Raw genomic sequence first — 17,093 nt, forward strand, 5'->3', positions numbered from 1 at the left:
AAGGTAGCCAGCCATAGGTGCTCTAGTATAAGTAGCCAGGTGTAGATGTCTGCAGTATAGGTAGCCAGGGATAGGTAAGGTGTGGATGTCTGCAGTATAGGTAGCCATCCATAGGTAAGGTGTAGATGTCTGCAGTATAGGTAGCCATCCATAGGTGATCTAACATAGGTGGCCAGGTGTCGATGTCTGCAGTATAGGTAGCCAGCCATAGGTGATCTAATATAGGTGGCCAGGTGTACATGTGTGTAATATAGGTAGTCAGCCATAGGTGTGCCCCTTTCCCCATATGCAGTGTGCCCCCCTTCCTCCCCTTGCAGGCTGAAAGATTATATAGAAGGAGAGGGGATCAGCGGGACTCAGCAGCGGACTGACTCTTCCCTCTTGTCGGGTCCCCTCTCCACGCCTGAAATAAGTGCAGCAGCGGCAAAGATCAAATGTCTCCAGGCTCCTCCGTGTGCATCGTGGCTAGAAGGAAGTAGTAATCACACTACTTTCTGTTAGCCGCAATGTACACAGAGGAGCCCGGAGACATTTGATCTTTGCCTGGAGCCGCCCGGAAGGTGAGACACCCAGCTGCTGCTGCTGCTCTTATTTCAGGCATGGAGAGGGGACCTGACAAGAGGGAAGAGTCGGCCCGCAGCTGAGTCCCGCTGTTCCGCTAATCCCATCTCCTATCTAATCTTTTAGCCTGCGGGGAGAGGAGTAGGGGAGAGAGGAGGAGGGGTTCGCATTGCCTGCAGGGGAAGTGGGGGCGAACTGCCTGCGTGGGAGGTATGCCTGGCCACCTATACTCTCTCGAGTATAAGCCGAGACCTCCACTTTGGGACTATTTTTTGGGTCCCAAAAACTCGGCTTATACTTGAGAATATACTGTACTTTTGTGATCATCCATGTGGGGGCATGGGGTGGCGTGGGTTATTGCCAAAATGACGCGGCACCGGGCATCCAGAGGGTCTGTACATTGGTGACAACCCTGCATCAGGGGCGGGGCTGTCACTAGCTCTTGCTCCACCCCTAGCATGCATGCCAGCATGCAGCAAAGTCTCAGTTTTCCAGAACTCAGGAAACTGGAAGCCTCAAATAAGAAGCATGCCGGAGGGGATAACAGGGACTGTGCCTTGGGTTTATTTGGGGGGGGGGGGGAGGGTTGCAGGACATATAAAATTCACTGAGCCTCCAGCACCATCTTCTAACCCTCCTGTAGCTCCTAGTAGGTCCATATGCTGCTCCTGGCATGTCAGGTGAAGGAAGGTTAGAAGGTGAAGTGTGGTGGGTATTTTCTGCTCCATGGGGGGGGGATACTTGGGACTTTGCTGTAATTCTGTTACTGCGCAGCATGGTTCTGGAGGGGACTTTGACCCACACCAGATGAGGCTGTGTCGCAGCAGATCCAGCAGCAGCATCCCTGCTACAAGTACAAATGCGTCCACATAATATTTACATTGCGTGGGGTTATGGAGATTGCCACATAACGGCAGCCATTCGTTTCCTATGTCGGGCTTTGTCTGTCATTGTACCTGTACTGGAAAAGGCCATAGGATTGGAAAGAGAAGTAGAGCACTGCCCTTTTTCCTCTGCGTTTGTTATACAATTTTTGGTGCACCTGCAAAGTCGCATTGAACTGAACTGAATGGAATAGAATCACAATGCCTCAAAGTACAACAGGTGCTACATGTGTGATTTCATGGGAATGGCATCCCACTGATGGAAACGCAGTGCCTCCATTCCCAACACTTCTGAAGTGTCATTGTGATTGTTAAAGGAATACTGTAGGGGGGTCGGGGGAGCTTACCCGGGGCTTCTAATGGTCCCCCGCAGACATCCTGTGCCCGCGCAGCCACTCACCAATGCTCCGGCCCCGCCTCTGGTTCACTTCTGGAATTTCAGACTTTAAAGTCTGAAAATCACTGTGCCTGCTTTGCCGTGTCCTCGCTCCTGCTGATGTCACCAGGAGCGTACTTTGCATTCACAGACCATACTGGGCCTGCACATTGGGGAGTGGCTGTGCGGGCACAGGATGTCTGCGGGGGACCATTAGAAGCCCCGGGTAAGTTCAACTAATTTTCCCCCGACCAAAACCACCTACAGTATTCCTTTAAATTACTTCCTATCCATTTCAGAATTTCCTGCTTTGATACACATATAATCAAAACCACACTTAGGCCTTGTTCACATTATAAATCGCAAACGCTGAGAGCTTTTGTGAGCACTTTTCCCTATGCTTTCAGAACAATTTGTGATTTTTAGAGGCGCTTTTCTAAGCTTTTGTTAGCTGATTTGAGTGCGGAGACTGAAGACAATCAGGAAGTCAACTCTTTGACTTGGAACTGAATGCATTGAATATACATTGTGAGCAAAAGCGCTCACAAAATCGCTTTTCTAAGCGCTTTTTAGTTTCAAAGTTTTTTTATTGCAGTAAAGCAGATTTAGACAATGATACATTGGTATCAATCCCCACACAGGGGGCTTATGATAATAGAATGAATAAGAACAATAAACACAATAAAACATACTAACATGTATATTAGGTACTGTTATCCAATTAGGTAGGTAGGTCAATGAAGTCAGATGGTGGATTATTATCTAGAGTAAATTAAAACATTTGCCAGGATATCTTTACATATATTTAGGTAAAAAATAGTAGATAGCGGAGGCCCTTATTGTCCGCATAGTCAACCCAGGGATACCATGTGTTAGTGAATTGAATCAGTCTGTCTTCCGTAACTGCTACCATTCTTTCTAGGATCATGGTTTTGTGGACTTTATCAATTACATGTTGTATAGAAAGAGATGTGTCCTTCCAGCGAGAGGCTAAATACGTTTTTGCGGAATTCACTATATGTTGAATTAGTCTATGCGCCGGATGCTTGACATTGTTAGGTTTGTCACCAAAGAGGAAGACGGTAGGTGTAGGAGTGACGGAAGTCTGGAGAACTGTAGATATCAGACCAGCAATTTGTGACCAGAAGTTTGTTACTAATGGACAAGTCCACCACATATGGGTCAAGGAGCCTTTCGCCCCACAGCCTCTATAGCATAAAGAGGAGGCTTGAGGGAAAATACTTGAAACCTTCTCTGGGGTTAGATAGGCTCTGTGAAGGAGCTTTACATTAGTTTCAAGCGTAGAGAAATAAAGGCTTCCTTTCATGAGAGTCTCGAAACAATGGGCCCATCTCTTTGGGGATTGATGAAACTTTAACTCAGCTTCCCATTTCTCCAGAACGGGGGCCATAGCGTCTTGGGCCCGAGTGGCTAATAAATTGTATAGGTAGGATATGATTCCACCTCCTAGAGGGGAAGAGTTGCAAAAGTTCTCAAAATATGTATATGAGGAATCAGTAGTTAGATGGCCTAGTGAAGACCAATAGTGGTGGACCTGTTGGAGGTGGAAAAATTGATGTGGTCTACAGGAGAGGGTCTCAGACAAGGTAGCTGGATGGATTAGTTTTCCAAATCTCTGAAACTTTTAGTTTTGTATATTGAGTAGCAGCTAACCAGGAAAGGTCAGTAGTTAGGCCCGGAGGAAAGTCAGGGTTACCGAATAGATGCGTAGCCAATGAGGGAGTGGCTTGTAGGCCTAGAGTATACCTATACCTCTTCCAAATTTTAAGAGTATGTAGGGTGTAGGGGGAGTCGAGGAGAAGACTAGCAGGATGTGGTAGTGAAGACCAAACTAACGCCTCTATTTTGTGCGGGGCTAAAAGTGCTGATTCTAAGGCAACCCATAGTGGAGAGTTAGGGCCGGCCTGAGTAGGTGGGATATGGGCTAGCTGGGCGGCAATATAGTAATTATAGATGTTAGGGACTGCTGGACCTCCTTCATGCTTAGGGAGTTGCATCCTTTTGGAGGAAATACGTGGGGGATGATGGGCCCAAATAAATTTTGAAATTTCCCTTTGGAGAGGAATGAGAGAGACCTTTGGGACTGGAGTAGGGAGGACCCTAAAATAATATAGAATTTTAGGGAGTAGAGTCATGCGGACTGAATGTATTTTCCCACTTAAGGAAATTGGTAACTTGGCCCATGTGTTGAGCAAGTTTAGGAGTGAGATCAATAGGGGGGTGTAGTTCAGGCGGAACATATCTGATGGATTTTTAGTAAGTTTGACTCCCAAGTATTTAACAAATTTAGGTTGTATATGGAACCCAAAACGAGAAGCTATGTCTGCGGTAATTAGGCTGGGAATATTACAGGGTAGGATTTCTGATTTTGTAATGTTTAGTGATAGCCCAGTTAAGTTCTTGAAGGATGATAGTAGGTCTAGTAGAGAGGGTATTGATGTAGTGGGGCTAGTTAGGGTCAAAGCTAGATCATCAGCGAACAGAGAAACTTTATAGGAGCGTTGGCCTATTCGGTAACCCTGAACATCAGCTGCCTGCCTGATTTTAATGGCAAGGGGCTCTATACATAGTGCGAATAAGGCTGGGGACAGGGGGCACCCCTGCCTAGTTCCTCTTTCAATCTTTATTGTGGAATGACGTGTGGAGGGTAGTTTGAGGGAGGCAATTGGGGCAGAGTATAAGGACCTAATAGCTTGGAGAAAAGGGCCTGATATACCAAATCTCTGAAGAGCACAAAGCATGTATGGCCATGATAAAGTATCGAAGGCCTTCTCAATGTCAAGAAGGAGCACTGCTAGTGGATGCTTAAGTCGGTGTGCGTGGTGGATTATATTTAGTAATTTTCGGATATTGTCAGTGGCTTGACGTTGGGGTATAAAACCAACTTGGTCCTTGTGAATGAGTGACGGTATCAATTTATTGAGGCAGGAAACTAGGATTGAGGTGAAAATTTTATAATCTGAATTTAATAGGGAGATTGGACGATAATTACTAGGGGTCAGTGGATCTCTCCCAGGTTTTGGAATGACAGTTATTGAGGAAGCTAAGAATTCGGATGGGACTGCTGCCCCTTTAAGTATTGAGTTAAATAAAGATGTAAGGTGGGGGATTAGGATTGCTGAAAATTTTTTGTAATATAAGGCCGTGAAGCCATCAGGGCCTGGGGCCTTATGATTTTTTAGGTGTTTCACTACTTCTTCAACCTCATCTTGGGAAATAGGTGTATTGAGATAGGTAGCTGAAAGAGGTGAGAGAGATGGTATTGGGAGGGTGGTGAGAAAGGATTGGAGTTCTTGGGTAGTCGGGGGGAGAGGTTGGGAGTATAATTTGGTATAATATTGGAGGAATCGGTCATGGATTTCGTCTGGGTTACAGGACTCCCTTCCATTGGCTAGTTTAATTTTTCTGACACAATTTATTTGCTGCTTCTCTCTTAGTTTAGATGCTAGCCAGCGATCAGGTTTATTAAGCAATTTGTAACAGCGGGATTGAGTCCATCGGAAGGTTTTCTCAGCTTGGCGAGAGAGGAGGAGGTCAATTTGGATCTTTGTATCTCTGATCAGCTTATATAAATAAATAGAGGGGGATGCTTGATGCTCTAGGACCAGTCTAGATAGTTTATATTGGAGGTTGTGTAATACTTCAGAGTGCTCCCTCTTGATCCGAGAGGCTATTCTAATGAACTGGCCTCTGATATATGCTTTATGAGATAGCCAAAGTGATGATTTAGCTATACCAGGGGTATTGTTTATATCGAAGAACTCTGTGAGATGTTGTGAGAGATCATTTATGGTAGAAGGGTTGGTGAGCATTGCCTCATTTAGACGCCATGAACGCTTAATAAATTTAGGTGTTTGTGAATCAAACTGGGCCATTACCATGTCATGGTCAGACCAAGCACAGGGTATGTGCCGTGCATATAGTAAATTAATAGTATTGCTGGCATTAGTAAAGATTAAATCAATGCGTGAGTGAGATCGATGATGAGGAGAATAGTAGGTGTAGCCTCTGGTGTGTCCATGAGACTCCCTCCACACGTCGACTCTAAGCGCTTTTTAGAGCGTTTAGCAATTTTCCTATACCTTGCATTGAAGTGCAAACGTTCAGGAAATGGTGCAGGACCCGCGTTTGCACTCGGAAAGAAAGCTCATCGCTCACGTGAGAACACTTACATAGAGCAACATTATACAAGCGCTTTTAAAGCGATTTTAAAAATCACTATAATTTTTTAAAAAAGCAAAGTGCTCATAGTGTGAACAAGCCCTTATGGTAAGTATATTGTTTTGACATTATTGTATTTTTGTTCTGTTATTTATCCTTATATTGCTTCTTTTTCTTTTTAGACAATTAGGCATTACCTGGATCCATTGTGGCATCAACTTGGGGCCAAAACTAAATCTTTAGTGCAGGACTTAAAAATTCTCCGCACACTGTTGCAGTACCTTACCCAGTATGACTGTGTGACCTTCCTCAATCTGCTGGAATCCCTGAGAGCAACTGAAAAGGCCTTTGGACAAAATTCAGGTATCTTGAATGATCTATTTCAACATGGGAATTAAAATATATATCTCATACACCATCACCAGCTTCAGCAAGAAACAACCTGTCACATTAGCATTACCTCAGTGGCAAAGTGCCGGGACCCACTGCAACGTTTCTAGCAGTGTTTTCCGAATGCCCGCGATCGGAAAAGCGATGCAACAGTGGAACCTTATGGGGGTGGTACTGCAGCGTTGTGATCACAGAAGTGCTGCCTGCAGCATTTTTCCTGGAATGATCGCATTCAAGGGAATTAGGGGCAAATTGCAATTGATTCGGGGATCGTGCTGAAAGTCACAATTTGGAAATCGCGTGTGCTACTTGCGGGCCCCAGCACAAACTGAGAACTGAGGCATCACAATATTAGGGGGAGGATGGTTGACCGTGTAATGCTGGGAAGATCAGATGTCCACAGTGTGAAGATCCCTACCAGAAGTTTTGTAGGTTTTTCTGTAGGCATTAAGATTACAAGCTTTATAGGATTCCTACATATCATTCTAGTATTGAGAGTAAGTAAGCTATGTTTACAATGGCTATCAAATTCACTTTAAGATTGCCATGAATATGTGTTTGTGATCACTCATGCAAGTGCTAGCAGACCACCCCGAGGTTTGTATAACTGCTGATGGGCTCCTGAACTTGTTCAACCTGTATGGCATGCAGCAGTGTTTATCCCGGGTGGTGAGAGGGAAGTTTCAGAACAATATTTTTTTCATAGAAAGGCCATCTCATGGGCATTCATTCAAAAGAGGCACGTTATTGTGAATACTGTTAATGATATTTAACAGCTAAGCATCAGGAATTTGTGTGCCGCTATTGCCTTTACTTCTCTAATGCTAACCTCCTAACACTATCAGATCTAACCCTCTTAGAACGAACCTCTAACCCTATTGACTAACACTAACCCCTTCTATAACTGAGGCTAACACCAACCCCTCTATAACTATTCCTAGCACTAAGCCTCACAGCCCAAAACTCTCCATCACAGCTGATAACTCCACTTGGCTATATATATATATATATATATATATATATATATATATATATATATATATATATATATATATATATATATATATATATATATATATATATATATATATATATATATATATATATATAGCCAATAACATTAACATTACTAAGCTATACCTGGGCCACAGCTGATCTAAAAAAAAAAAAAAAAATAAACCTCCACTAATTTGTCATCCCTGTTGCATGCTGTACCAATAACTAGAGTTCAGTTATATAAATACTAAACCCCAGCACTTAATTCCGAGATCAGGCCCGGAACCCAAATTAGCTGTCTTGTCCAAAAAGCTACTGCTATAGGAGTACTACAGTATTTTGGTAATATAATACTAGTTAACAAATTTTGTTTAGATATGAACAGATGCAGTTCTGGGGAAAAAAAATGTTGACTGCTTTTCAGGGTTGAGAGTAAATGATGAAAAAATGGGTTGACAGTAAGCTAAGGTTGTCAGATCCTGAGGTCTAGTTAGTGCCTAGGCAATTCCCTATGGTATTGTTTCCTAAACTTTGCTCAATCACATACCGCCATCAAAGTATTCCATCCTTTTCATCCATCTTTTAAGGTGCACCACGTAGTGTTAAAAAATAGTCATGTAAACCTCAAATTATGAACTTGGTCTTCTTAAAAATGCCCTCTTCTACCAATCCAAAAAGTTTTTTCCATGTTCCACGTAGTATTTTATATTACGAGCTAGCATCATTGAGTGCATGCTCTCCCAAAACATAATTTTGCACAAATGCCCATCTAAATAATGAACAGATGAGTGAGATTCCAGAAGTGGTATTTTAACCACTCTTTGGCAACATGTAGACAACATTGCTATAAATAGGGACAATGGATGCACCACACTGCAGCATTCAACCATTTTGTAGCAGGCAAATTTTGTATTGCCGACTGCAGTATAAAACTATGCAGTTGGTGTCTGTCTGACTTACTGGTTAACTGAGGAACTCTCATTGTTGCTTCCAGGTATGTTTTCAGTCAGTTATTGCTCTAAAATCAGTCATAAGTTTTTCAGTGAACAAAGTAACCATTAGATACGAACAATGCACACATAAGGAGTTTAAGGAGGCTCCCAATCAAAAACACAAATAGAGATGCAGGTCTTTATATGAAAGCTAAAAGCATACTTTATTTGACACTGTAGGGACACTTAACAGAACAGTGGTGTTAAAGTAGCATATACAGCCTTCCTGACAAAACAACTTAGCCATGACAAGTGTGGGTAATAATCCTTCCTCCTGTGTGGTATGGCTCAAGCCTGCAACCCAGGACATCACGCTTATGTGTTTCTGGGGATAACCCCCTTTTGTCAGTGTCCTACTATAAAATTGTTCCGCACCAGCTGAAACCAGGGATACAAGCCACCCTTGCTGTTGGCTATGGCTATGTTTTGTCCAGGAAGGCTGTATATGCTACTTGAACACCACCAATATTGGCCTGCAGTGTCGAATAAAATTTGCTTTCCCTTTTCATTTGAAGACCTGTGCCTCTGTTGTGTTTTTCAGCAAGGTAACATTACCTGCAGATTGCATCAAAGTGATAAAATATGCAGGTAAAAATCAGTATGGGGTATGTACCTTAAGATAACTTTATGATCATTTTAGAATGGTTATACTTTGAGCAGTAAACTTTTTAATGTTTAAGTGAACCCACATTCATGTCTTCATCAAAATACCATCTGAAAGGAGTGTGAAGTATTGGAAAGAAGAGTCTTTGTAGAGTGTTCGTTTGGGTTTTGTTTTGTAAAGAATATCGCTCACGTCAGTATTTACATTTTGCGCTTGGCCTGCAGTCACCTTTAAAATTCGAAAGTAAAATGGCATGTTACTACTGATTTAAAGAACGCTGCTAGCTAACTGTTGTATCAAATTAAACTATAGAAGTCTATATGAAATGCACCTTCAGAGTCACAGCCAATAAAAAATGTGTTCATGTCAATCTTCTGAATCATAGAAAAATCAAGATTGAGATGCGTTTGTGTCTTATTAGATTGTAATTATTTTCAAGCAAATTATACGTATATAGTTTTATTAATTTTTGGCCCTAAATTACAAGAGTGAGAAATTACTGGAAAAGAGTGGAGAGCTTTCAAACAAAAGAACTCCATGACTACTGTGAACATGTAGAAGGTTTGTTTTAGGAGCTTCTTTGCATCACCTGCCATGAGTCTGTGAAGGGAACAGAGAAACGTACTGCTCAGTGTCAGAATGCTCTGTGACGGCTAACAGATCCTATAAGATTGTGGCTTAATGTGTACCTGAGGCAAAAGCTGCAACAACAAAAAGATACTTGTGACAATCCAGCACCCCGGTCCCGTCTAAATGACGTTAAAAAGACCGGTTGCTGGATCACAGATAAAATGTCAAAGTATGGCAATTCCGTCTAATCTGCTACCGTTAGCATTCGGGGATTAGTCACATCCGACGGCTAGAAATATGGTAAGCAGACTGATGGTAAAGATTGCTCGAACCGTTGATGACAATTTAATGTGGCAACCACTCACCAATCCCGTATTACTAGGACACAGTTGTCATGCAGGTCCCATGAACTAGAGACTTCCAGAGGCAAATCCACAGTGTGCACAGTAAACGGTTAAGATTGGTTGATGGTGCCCATACATGTACAATCTCAATTGCATGTACAATTGGTAAAATAAAAATATCGATTTCAGGCTGGAAATCTGGTAATTTCACTGCCACCACTCTTTCGATTTGGAGGAAAGAGACTCCCGCTAGCTATTCCTAGAAGGAAGAAGAAAACACAGTTAGTTGCAAACCTAACTAGCAAATCAACAATTTATAAGAACATAATGAAAAAAATCCGATAGTATGACTCTATGGAGGGCAGATTCTTCGTAGCAACAATCAGATTACCAGAACAGGCACAAGAGTGAATTATAAAATTGTTTGTTTTATTCTAAAACTATACACACAAATATACTTTACAACCAAAAGATAAATATCCCTGTCAGACAGAACAGATTGGGTTGATAGAAATGAGTACAGATGAAAAGGAAATAGAATGTGGCTGGATAGTGTACTGGTTAAGGGCACCGCCTTTGACATGGGAGACCAGGGTTCGAATCATGGCTAGGGCCAGTACCTATTCAGTAAGGAGTTCAAGGCAAGACTCCCTAACACTGCAGGGTGGCCTTTTGAGCGCGCCCTAGTGGCTGCAGCTCTTGAGCGCTTTGAGTCCGTCAGGAGAAAAGTGCTATATAAATGTTCAGATCATTAATGTCTTATAATAAAGTTCAAAATACCGTTATTGGTTGTCCTTGCGGCAATCAAAGTCCAAGATGGCCGATTGCCATGCGGCTAGAGGCCTTTGTGAGAAGTAATCCAAATGATTTGCCAGTGTCCAGCTGGCTGTTGATTGATAGTAATTCAACATCAGATTAAAGGTATAGGACCCTGAGCTTTTGAGTTCTGCCATGGTTATACCCCTCGTTCAGTAAGCAGTGAGGGTGGGGACCACACACCTCTTGGAACTTGAGATGAGCCATCCCCTTCTCATTGAGGCAGAAAATATTTCTAAACTAGATGTGCTCTATCTCCAAAACCGTACGGGTTATGCTAAATCTCATAACATTTTAGGTTGGTCAGGATTTATCAAGAACGGTGATATCAAACAAGAGGGGTGGGACCCCTGTAGTATTAAAGGGTTACTTTGAACCTGTCTTACTCCAGTCCTGGAAGTCTGATTGGTCTGCAAACTTCTCAGAACTAGTGCCACGTAAAGTCCAACACGCTGCAAGTTTGAAGGACCTGCCAGCTTTGCAACACAGGAAATATGACAAATATAGAAGTTTATGGATTATTATAGACACTTATGGTTCACTGTATGGCCATCTGCTTTGTGGGCTTAGCCAGCTGGAAGATGGCCTCCTTTGCTCCTTCAGGCTATACAGCCACATGACAAACCCTGCTGAGATTGGTGCCGGGCTGTCTCGTAGCTAGGAGAAAAGCTTTTCACATCTGGGTGAAAGGTTATGTAATTAAAACTGTCAGTGATTGCTAGCAGAGCCAGGGAGAAGGGGGGAAACGGTTGATTTAAAATGTCATTTTTAAAATCCCAAGGGAATGTGCGCTTGTGACTCAAATAACGCATTTGCGGTTTTCTCGGGGACCACGTAGGCGTCACACGGCTCACAGAACCTATAAGATTGTGGCTTAAAGTGTACCCGAGGCGAAAGCTGCAACAAAAAAATAGATACTTATGTAGAGGGAAGCCTCAGGATAGTCCAGAGGCTTTCACGTATCTTGCTCGCTCCCACTGTTGCAGCGCACAGACCCTCTGAACATATCCGACAAGAGCTTGATGAATATGTTATCGTGGTTGTAAGTGGGCAGCACGGTGGCGTAGTGGTTAGCTCTCTCGCCTTGCAGCGCTGGGAACCTGGTTCGAATCCCATCCAGGGCACTATCTGCAAAGAGTTTGTATGTTCTCTCCGTGGCTGTGTGGGTTTCCTCCGGGCACTCCGGTTTCCTACCACATTCCAAAAACATACAGATAAGTTAATTGGCTCCTCCTAAAAAAATTGGCCCTAGACTACAGTACTTACACTACATAATATAGACAATGGTAGGGATTAGATTGTGAGTTCCTTTGAGGGACAGCTAGTGACAAGATATATATATATATATATATATATATATATATATATATATATATATATATATATATAATACACTGTACAGCGCTGCGTAATATGTTGGCGCTATATAAATACTAAAATAATAATAATGATAATACCTGGTGTGTATGAGCATTGCCAGCCCATGCGAGAATGGACAAATTTGCACAGTAAACCTTAGCCACTCCTGCAGGAGAGACTCCTTGTTACTGCGCAGTCGTAGCTGTACTCATGCGGGCACAGTACAGCTGCTCTTGTGCATGAAGAGGAGCGCGGCTGTGATCTTCCAAAGGGTCTCGGTGAGTGGTGGTTGGGGCGAGGAGATCACAGGAAGCCTCTGGAAAAGGTATCTGTTTTTTTGTTGTTGTTGTTGTAGCTTTCAGCTCAAGTTTACTTTCAAAACACACTGCTAACAGCACCCAAGAATGGCTAAGGAGAAGACAATGAACTACTCTGAAGCAGCCTTCTCTCAGGAAAGCATCTCTTCTTGGCCCACAGTGCCGGCCACGTAGTACCTGAGTTGGGCGCCACTATAGCAACAGTGCTATAGTTTGAAGCCCATCCATGGGTAATTTGGGGTTCCAGCAATCACTGGTCATCTAATTACTTCTCCCTTTAAGTTTCTATGACTTGGACAGGGAATAGTGTTTAATGCCTTTGGGAATTTCAGCGGGAGCAAGGGTGAGCCATCATTCTTCTCACCCCCGTGCCAAGCTGACCTGCGGGGTACTGACATACAGTGGCTTACAAAAGTATTCGGCCCCCTTGAAGTTTTCCACATTTTGTCACATTACTGCCACAAACATGAATCAATTTTATTGGAATTTCACATGAAAGACCAATACAAAGTGGTGTACACGTGATAAGTGGAATGAAAATCATATATGATTCCAAACATTGTTTACAAATAAATAACTGCAAAGTGGGGTGTGCATAATTATTCAGCCCCTTTTGGTCTGAGTGCAGTCAGTTGCCCATAGACATTGCCTGATGAGTGCTAATGACTAAATAGAGTGCACCTGTGTGTAATCTAATGTCAGTACAAATACAGCTGCTCTGTGACTGCCTCAGAGGTTGTCTAAGAGAATAATAGGAGCAACAACACCATGAAGTCCAAAGAACACACCAGACAGGTCATGGATAAAGTTATTGAGAAATTTAAAGCAGACTTGGGCTACAAAAAGATTTCCAAAGCCTTGAACATCCCCCGGAGCACTGTTCAAGCGATCATTCAGAAATGGAAGGAGTATGGCACAACTGTAAACCTACCAAGACAAGGCCGTCCACCTAAACTCACAGGCCGAACAAGGAGAGCGCTGATCAGAAATGCAGTCAAGAGGCCCATGGTGACGCTGGACGAGCTGCAGAGATCTACAGCTCAGGTGAGGGAATCTGTCCATAGGACAACTATTAGTTGTGCACTGCGCAAAGTTGGCCTTTATGGAAGAGTGGCAAGAAGAAAGCCATTGTTAACAGAAAAGCATAAGAAGTCCCGTTTGCAGTTTGCCACAAGCCATGTGGAGGACACAGCAAACATGTGGAAGAAGGCTCTCTGGTCAGATGAGACCAAAATGGAACTTTTTGGCCAAAACGCAAAACGCTATGTGTGGCGGAAAACTAACATTGCACATCACTCTGAACACATCATCCCCACTGTCAAATGTGGTGGTGGCAGCATCATGCTCGGGGGGTGCATCTCTTCAGCAGGGACAGGGAAGCTGGTCAGAGTTGATGGGAAAATGGATGGAGCCAAATACAGTGCAATCTTGGAAGAAATGTCTGCAAAAGCCTTGAGACTGGGGCGGAGGTTGACCTTCTAGCAGGACAATGACCCTAAACATAAAGCCAGGGCAACAATGGAATGGTTTAACACAAAACATATCTATGTTAAAATGGCCCAGCCAAAGTCCAGATCTAAATCCAATCGATAATCTGTGGCAAGATCTGAAAACTGCTGTTCACAAACGCTGTCCATCTAATCTGACTGAGCTGGAGCTGTTTTGCAAAGAGGAATGGGCAAGAATTTCAGTCTGTAGATGTGCAAAGCTGTTAGAGACATACCCTAAAAGACTGGCAGCTGTAATTGCAGCAAAAGGTGGTTCTACAAAGTATTGACTCAGGGGGCTGAATAATTATGCACACCCCACTTTGCAGTTATTTATTTGTAAAAAATGTTTGGAATCCTGTATGAATTTCGTTCCACTTCTCATGTGTACACCACTTTGTATTGGTCTTTCATGTGAAATTCCAATAAAATTGATTCATGTTTGTGGCAGTAATGTGACAAAATGTGGAAAACCTTCAAGGGGGCCGAATACTTTTGCAAGCCACTGTATACGCTTCTATCAGCCCTGATTTTTGAACCGGAACATACATCTATGTGAAACATGCAGCCTGGAAAAGGCACTCTTCAAATCTGACACAGCTGGAGCAGTTTGCTCAGAGTGGACCAAACTATGTGTTGACAAGTGCAGAAGTATAACTGAGAGCTATAGGAATTGCTTGTTTTGTAGTGATTGTCTCTAAAGGTTGTGCAACAAAATATTTTTGCCCATGCTATTTTCATTTGCTATTATTTGAAAGATTCTGTTCAATCAAAAGTGTCTAAAGCAAGGACTGATATTTGTGGAGTATGACATAAGCAATGATGGGTGCCATACTTATGTCAGTTTTAATCTGTGTATTTAGTGGTTAGTGTGGATTTCAGCTAAAAGGGGCTTTCAGAGTACATTTTGGTAATTTACCACAATGGCTGGACTTAAATAAATTGTCTTCACAAACTATTTTTTACATTTGGAAGTCATTTATTTTATTAAAAATAACATTCTCGGTATGACATTTTTGTCTTGTGTGTTCTATGCTAGATAACCTATTGGTATAGAGTTTTTTAAAATACGTCATTAGTGATCATTTTTATATTATACTGCAAATACACTTAAAGTCCATGGACTGGCAGAAAAATCTTCAAATATGAAATGTTCATCTGTTCGTTGTGAAAACTCTTGCGTTTGTTTGGCTTGTAAGATTCTAGATTAGGCTTTCTCAACCAGAATTCCATGCAACCCCAGGGTTCCTTGAAGATCCTGCAGAGAACTCAAAAGGGGTTGTTGGCACAGTTGGTGGGGTGAGAAGGTTTCAAATGTGGCTCTTCTGCGTCCTCTTCACACATAGTAAGGCCATTCCAACTTCCAGCTTCCCTACTAGTTCAGAAGACACAAAACATTTATATTGTGATTTTCTCCTGATGTATTCAAAGCGCTTCTGGGCTTCAGCAACTTAGGTTGCTCCGTGGTCAACCAGGATGTTTAGGTAGCCTTGCCCAAGGATTTTTTTTAACTTTCTGTGCTGACATTTTTCAAATAAAGTAACATTTCTATATAATTTTTTGCCCAGATTTATTGTGCTACATGTCTTTGATTAAAAAAATCCAATAAGTGTATACTTATTGGTTTGGGTAAAAGTTATAGCGTTTACAAACTATGGTGCAAAAAGTGAATTTTCCCATTTTGAAGCATCTCTGACTTCTCTGAGCACCTGTGATGTTTCATGAGGTGCTAGAATTCCAGGATAGTATAAATACCCCCCAAATTACCCCATTTTGGAAAGAAGACATCCCAAAGTATTCACTAAGAGGCATGGTGAGTTCATACCCAGCATGGGTATGTGTAAAAATACACCCCAAAACACATTATACTACTTCTCCTGAGTACGGCGATACCACATGTGTGACAATTTTTTGCAGCCTAGGTGCGCTAAGGGGCCCAAAGTCCTATGAGTACCTTTAGGATTTCACAGGTCATTTTGAGGCATTTGGTTTCTAGACTACTCCTCACGGTTTAGGGCCCCTAAAATGCCAGGGCAGTATAGGAACCCCACAAGTGACCCCATTTTAGAAAGAAGACACCCCAAGATATTCCGTTAGGAGTATGGTGAGTTCATAGAATATTTTATTTTTTGTCACAAGTTGGGGTCGCTTGTGGGGTTTCCTATACTGCCCTGGCATTTTAGGGGCCCAAAACCGTGAGGAGTAGTCTGGAAACCAAATGCCTCAAAATGACTGTTCAGGGGTATAAGCATCTGCAAATTTTGATGACAGGTGGTCTATGATGGGCTAAATTTTGAGGAACCGGTCATAAGCAGGGTGGCCTCTTAGGTGACAGGTTGTATTGGCACTGAAGTGCAGGATGTTCTCAAATCGTGACCTGGACATGGCAGCAGAGAAAATGGGCATGTGATGTATTGGGTGCGTAGACCAATAAGACCGCAATACATTCTTTTTGACTAGACCCATGTTAAGGAGAAGGCCCCAAAAAATTTTACATTTCGGAAACGTGGAGTGGTTTCCACTGAAAAGGCTGGGCATGGTAGCTTTTTGGATTGGCGGTTGCATATAGTGTGGCATAACGGTTGGTCTCAGCCACAATTAAGTCATAGAGACCAGCAGTGACCAGGGAAAAAAAATTATTTCACTGCGGTGGGGTGGGTGAGGGTTTGGCCGGGTGATCAGAAGCCCGCAGGGGGCAGATTAGGGCCTGATCTGATGGATAGGAGTGCTAGGGGGTGACAGGTGGTGACAGGAGGTGATTGATAGGTGTCTTAGGGGGTGATTAGAGGGGAGAATAGATGCAATCAATGTACTGGGGAGGTGATCGAAAGGGGATCTGAGGGTTTGGCCGAGTGATCAGGAGCCCACACGGGGCAAATTAGGGCCTGATCTGATGGGTAGGTGTGCTAGGGGGTGACAGAAGGTGATTGATGGGTGTCTCGGGGTGTGATTAGAGGGGAGAATAGATGCAAGCAATGCACTGGCGAGGTGATCGGGGGGTTCTGAGGGTGTGGGCGGGTGATTGGGTGCCCGCAAGGGGCAGATGAGGGTCTGATCTGTTGGGTATGATGGGTAGCAGTGACAGGAGGTGATTGATGGGTGATCAGTGGGTGATTAGAGGGGAGAACAGATGTAAATAATGCACTGGGGAGGTGATAAGGGGGGGGGGGGTCTGAGGGCAATCTGAGGGTGTGGGCGGGCAGGATCAGTGTGTG

The 17,093-nt window shown here is 43.0% G+C and overlaps 1 protein-coding gene across 4 annotated transcripts in view; it reads left to right on the forward strand.

Annotated features, from left to right (window-relative positions):
• Window positions 1–17,093, forward strand: part of ERCC4 (ERCC excision repair 4, endonuclease catalytic subunit) — a 162,603-nt gene that overhangs the window by 104,655 nt on the left and 40,855 nt on the right. For all 4 annotated transcript variants that reach the window (XM_068244717.1, XM_068244715.1, XM_068244718.1 and 1 more), the window contains exon 7: window positions 6,186–6,366. In XM_068244717.1, the coding sequence (XP_068100818.1) occupies window positions 6,186–6,366 (181 nt within the window). The remainder of the gene's footprint in view (window positions 1–6,185; window positions 6,367–17,093) is intronic.

Source organism: Hyperolius riggenbachi, chromosome 7 (assembly GCF_040937935.1).
Source record: "Hyperolius riggenbachi isolate aHypRig1 chromosome 7, aHypRig1.pri, whole genome shotgun sequence".
Lineage (NCBI taxonomy): Eukaryota > Metazoa > Chordata > Amphibia > Anura > Hyperoliidae > Hyperolius > Hyperolius riggenbachi.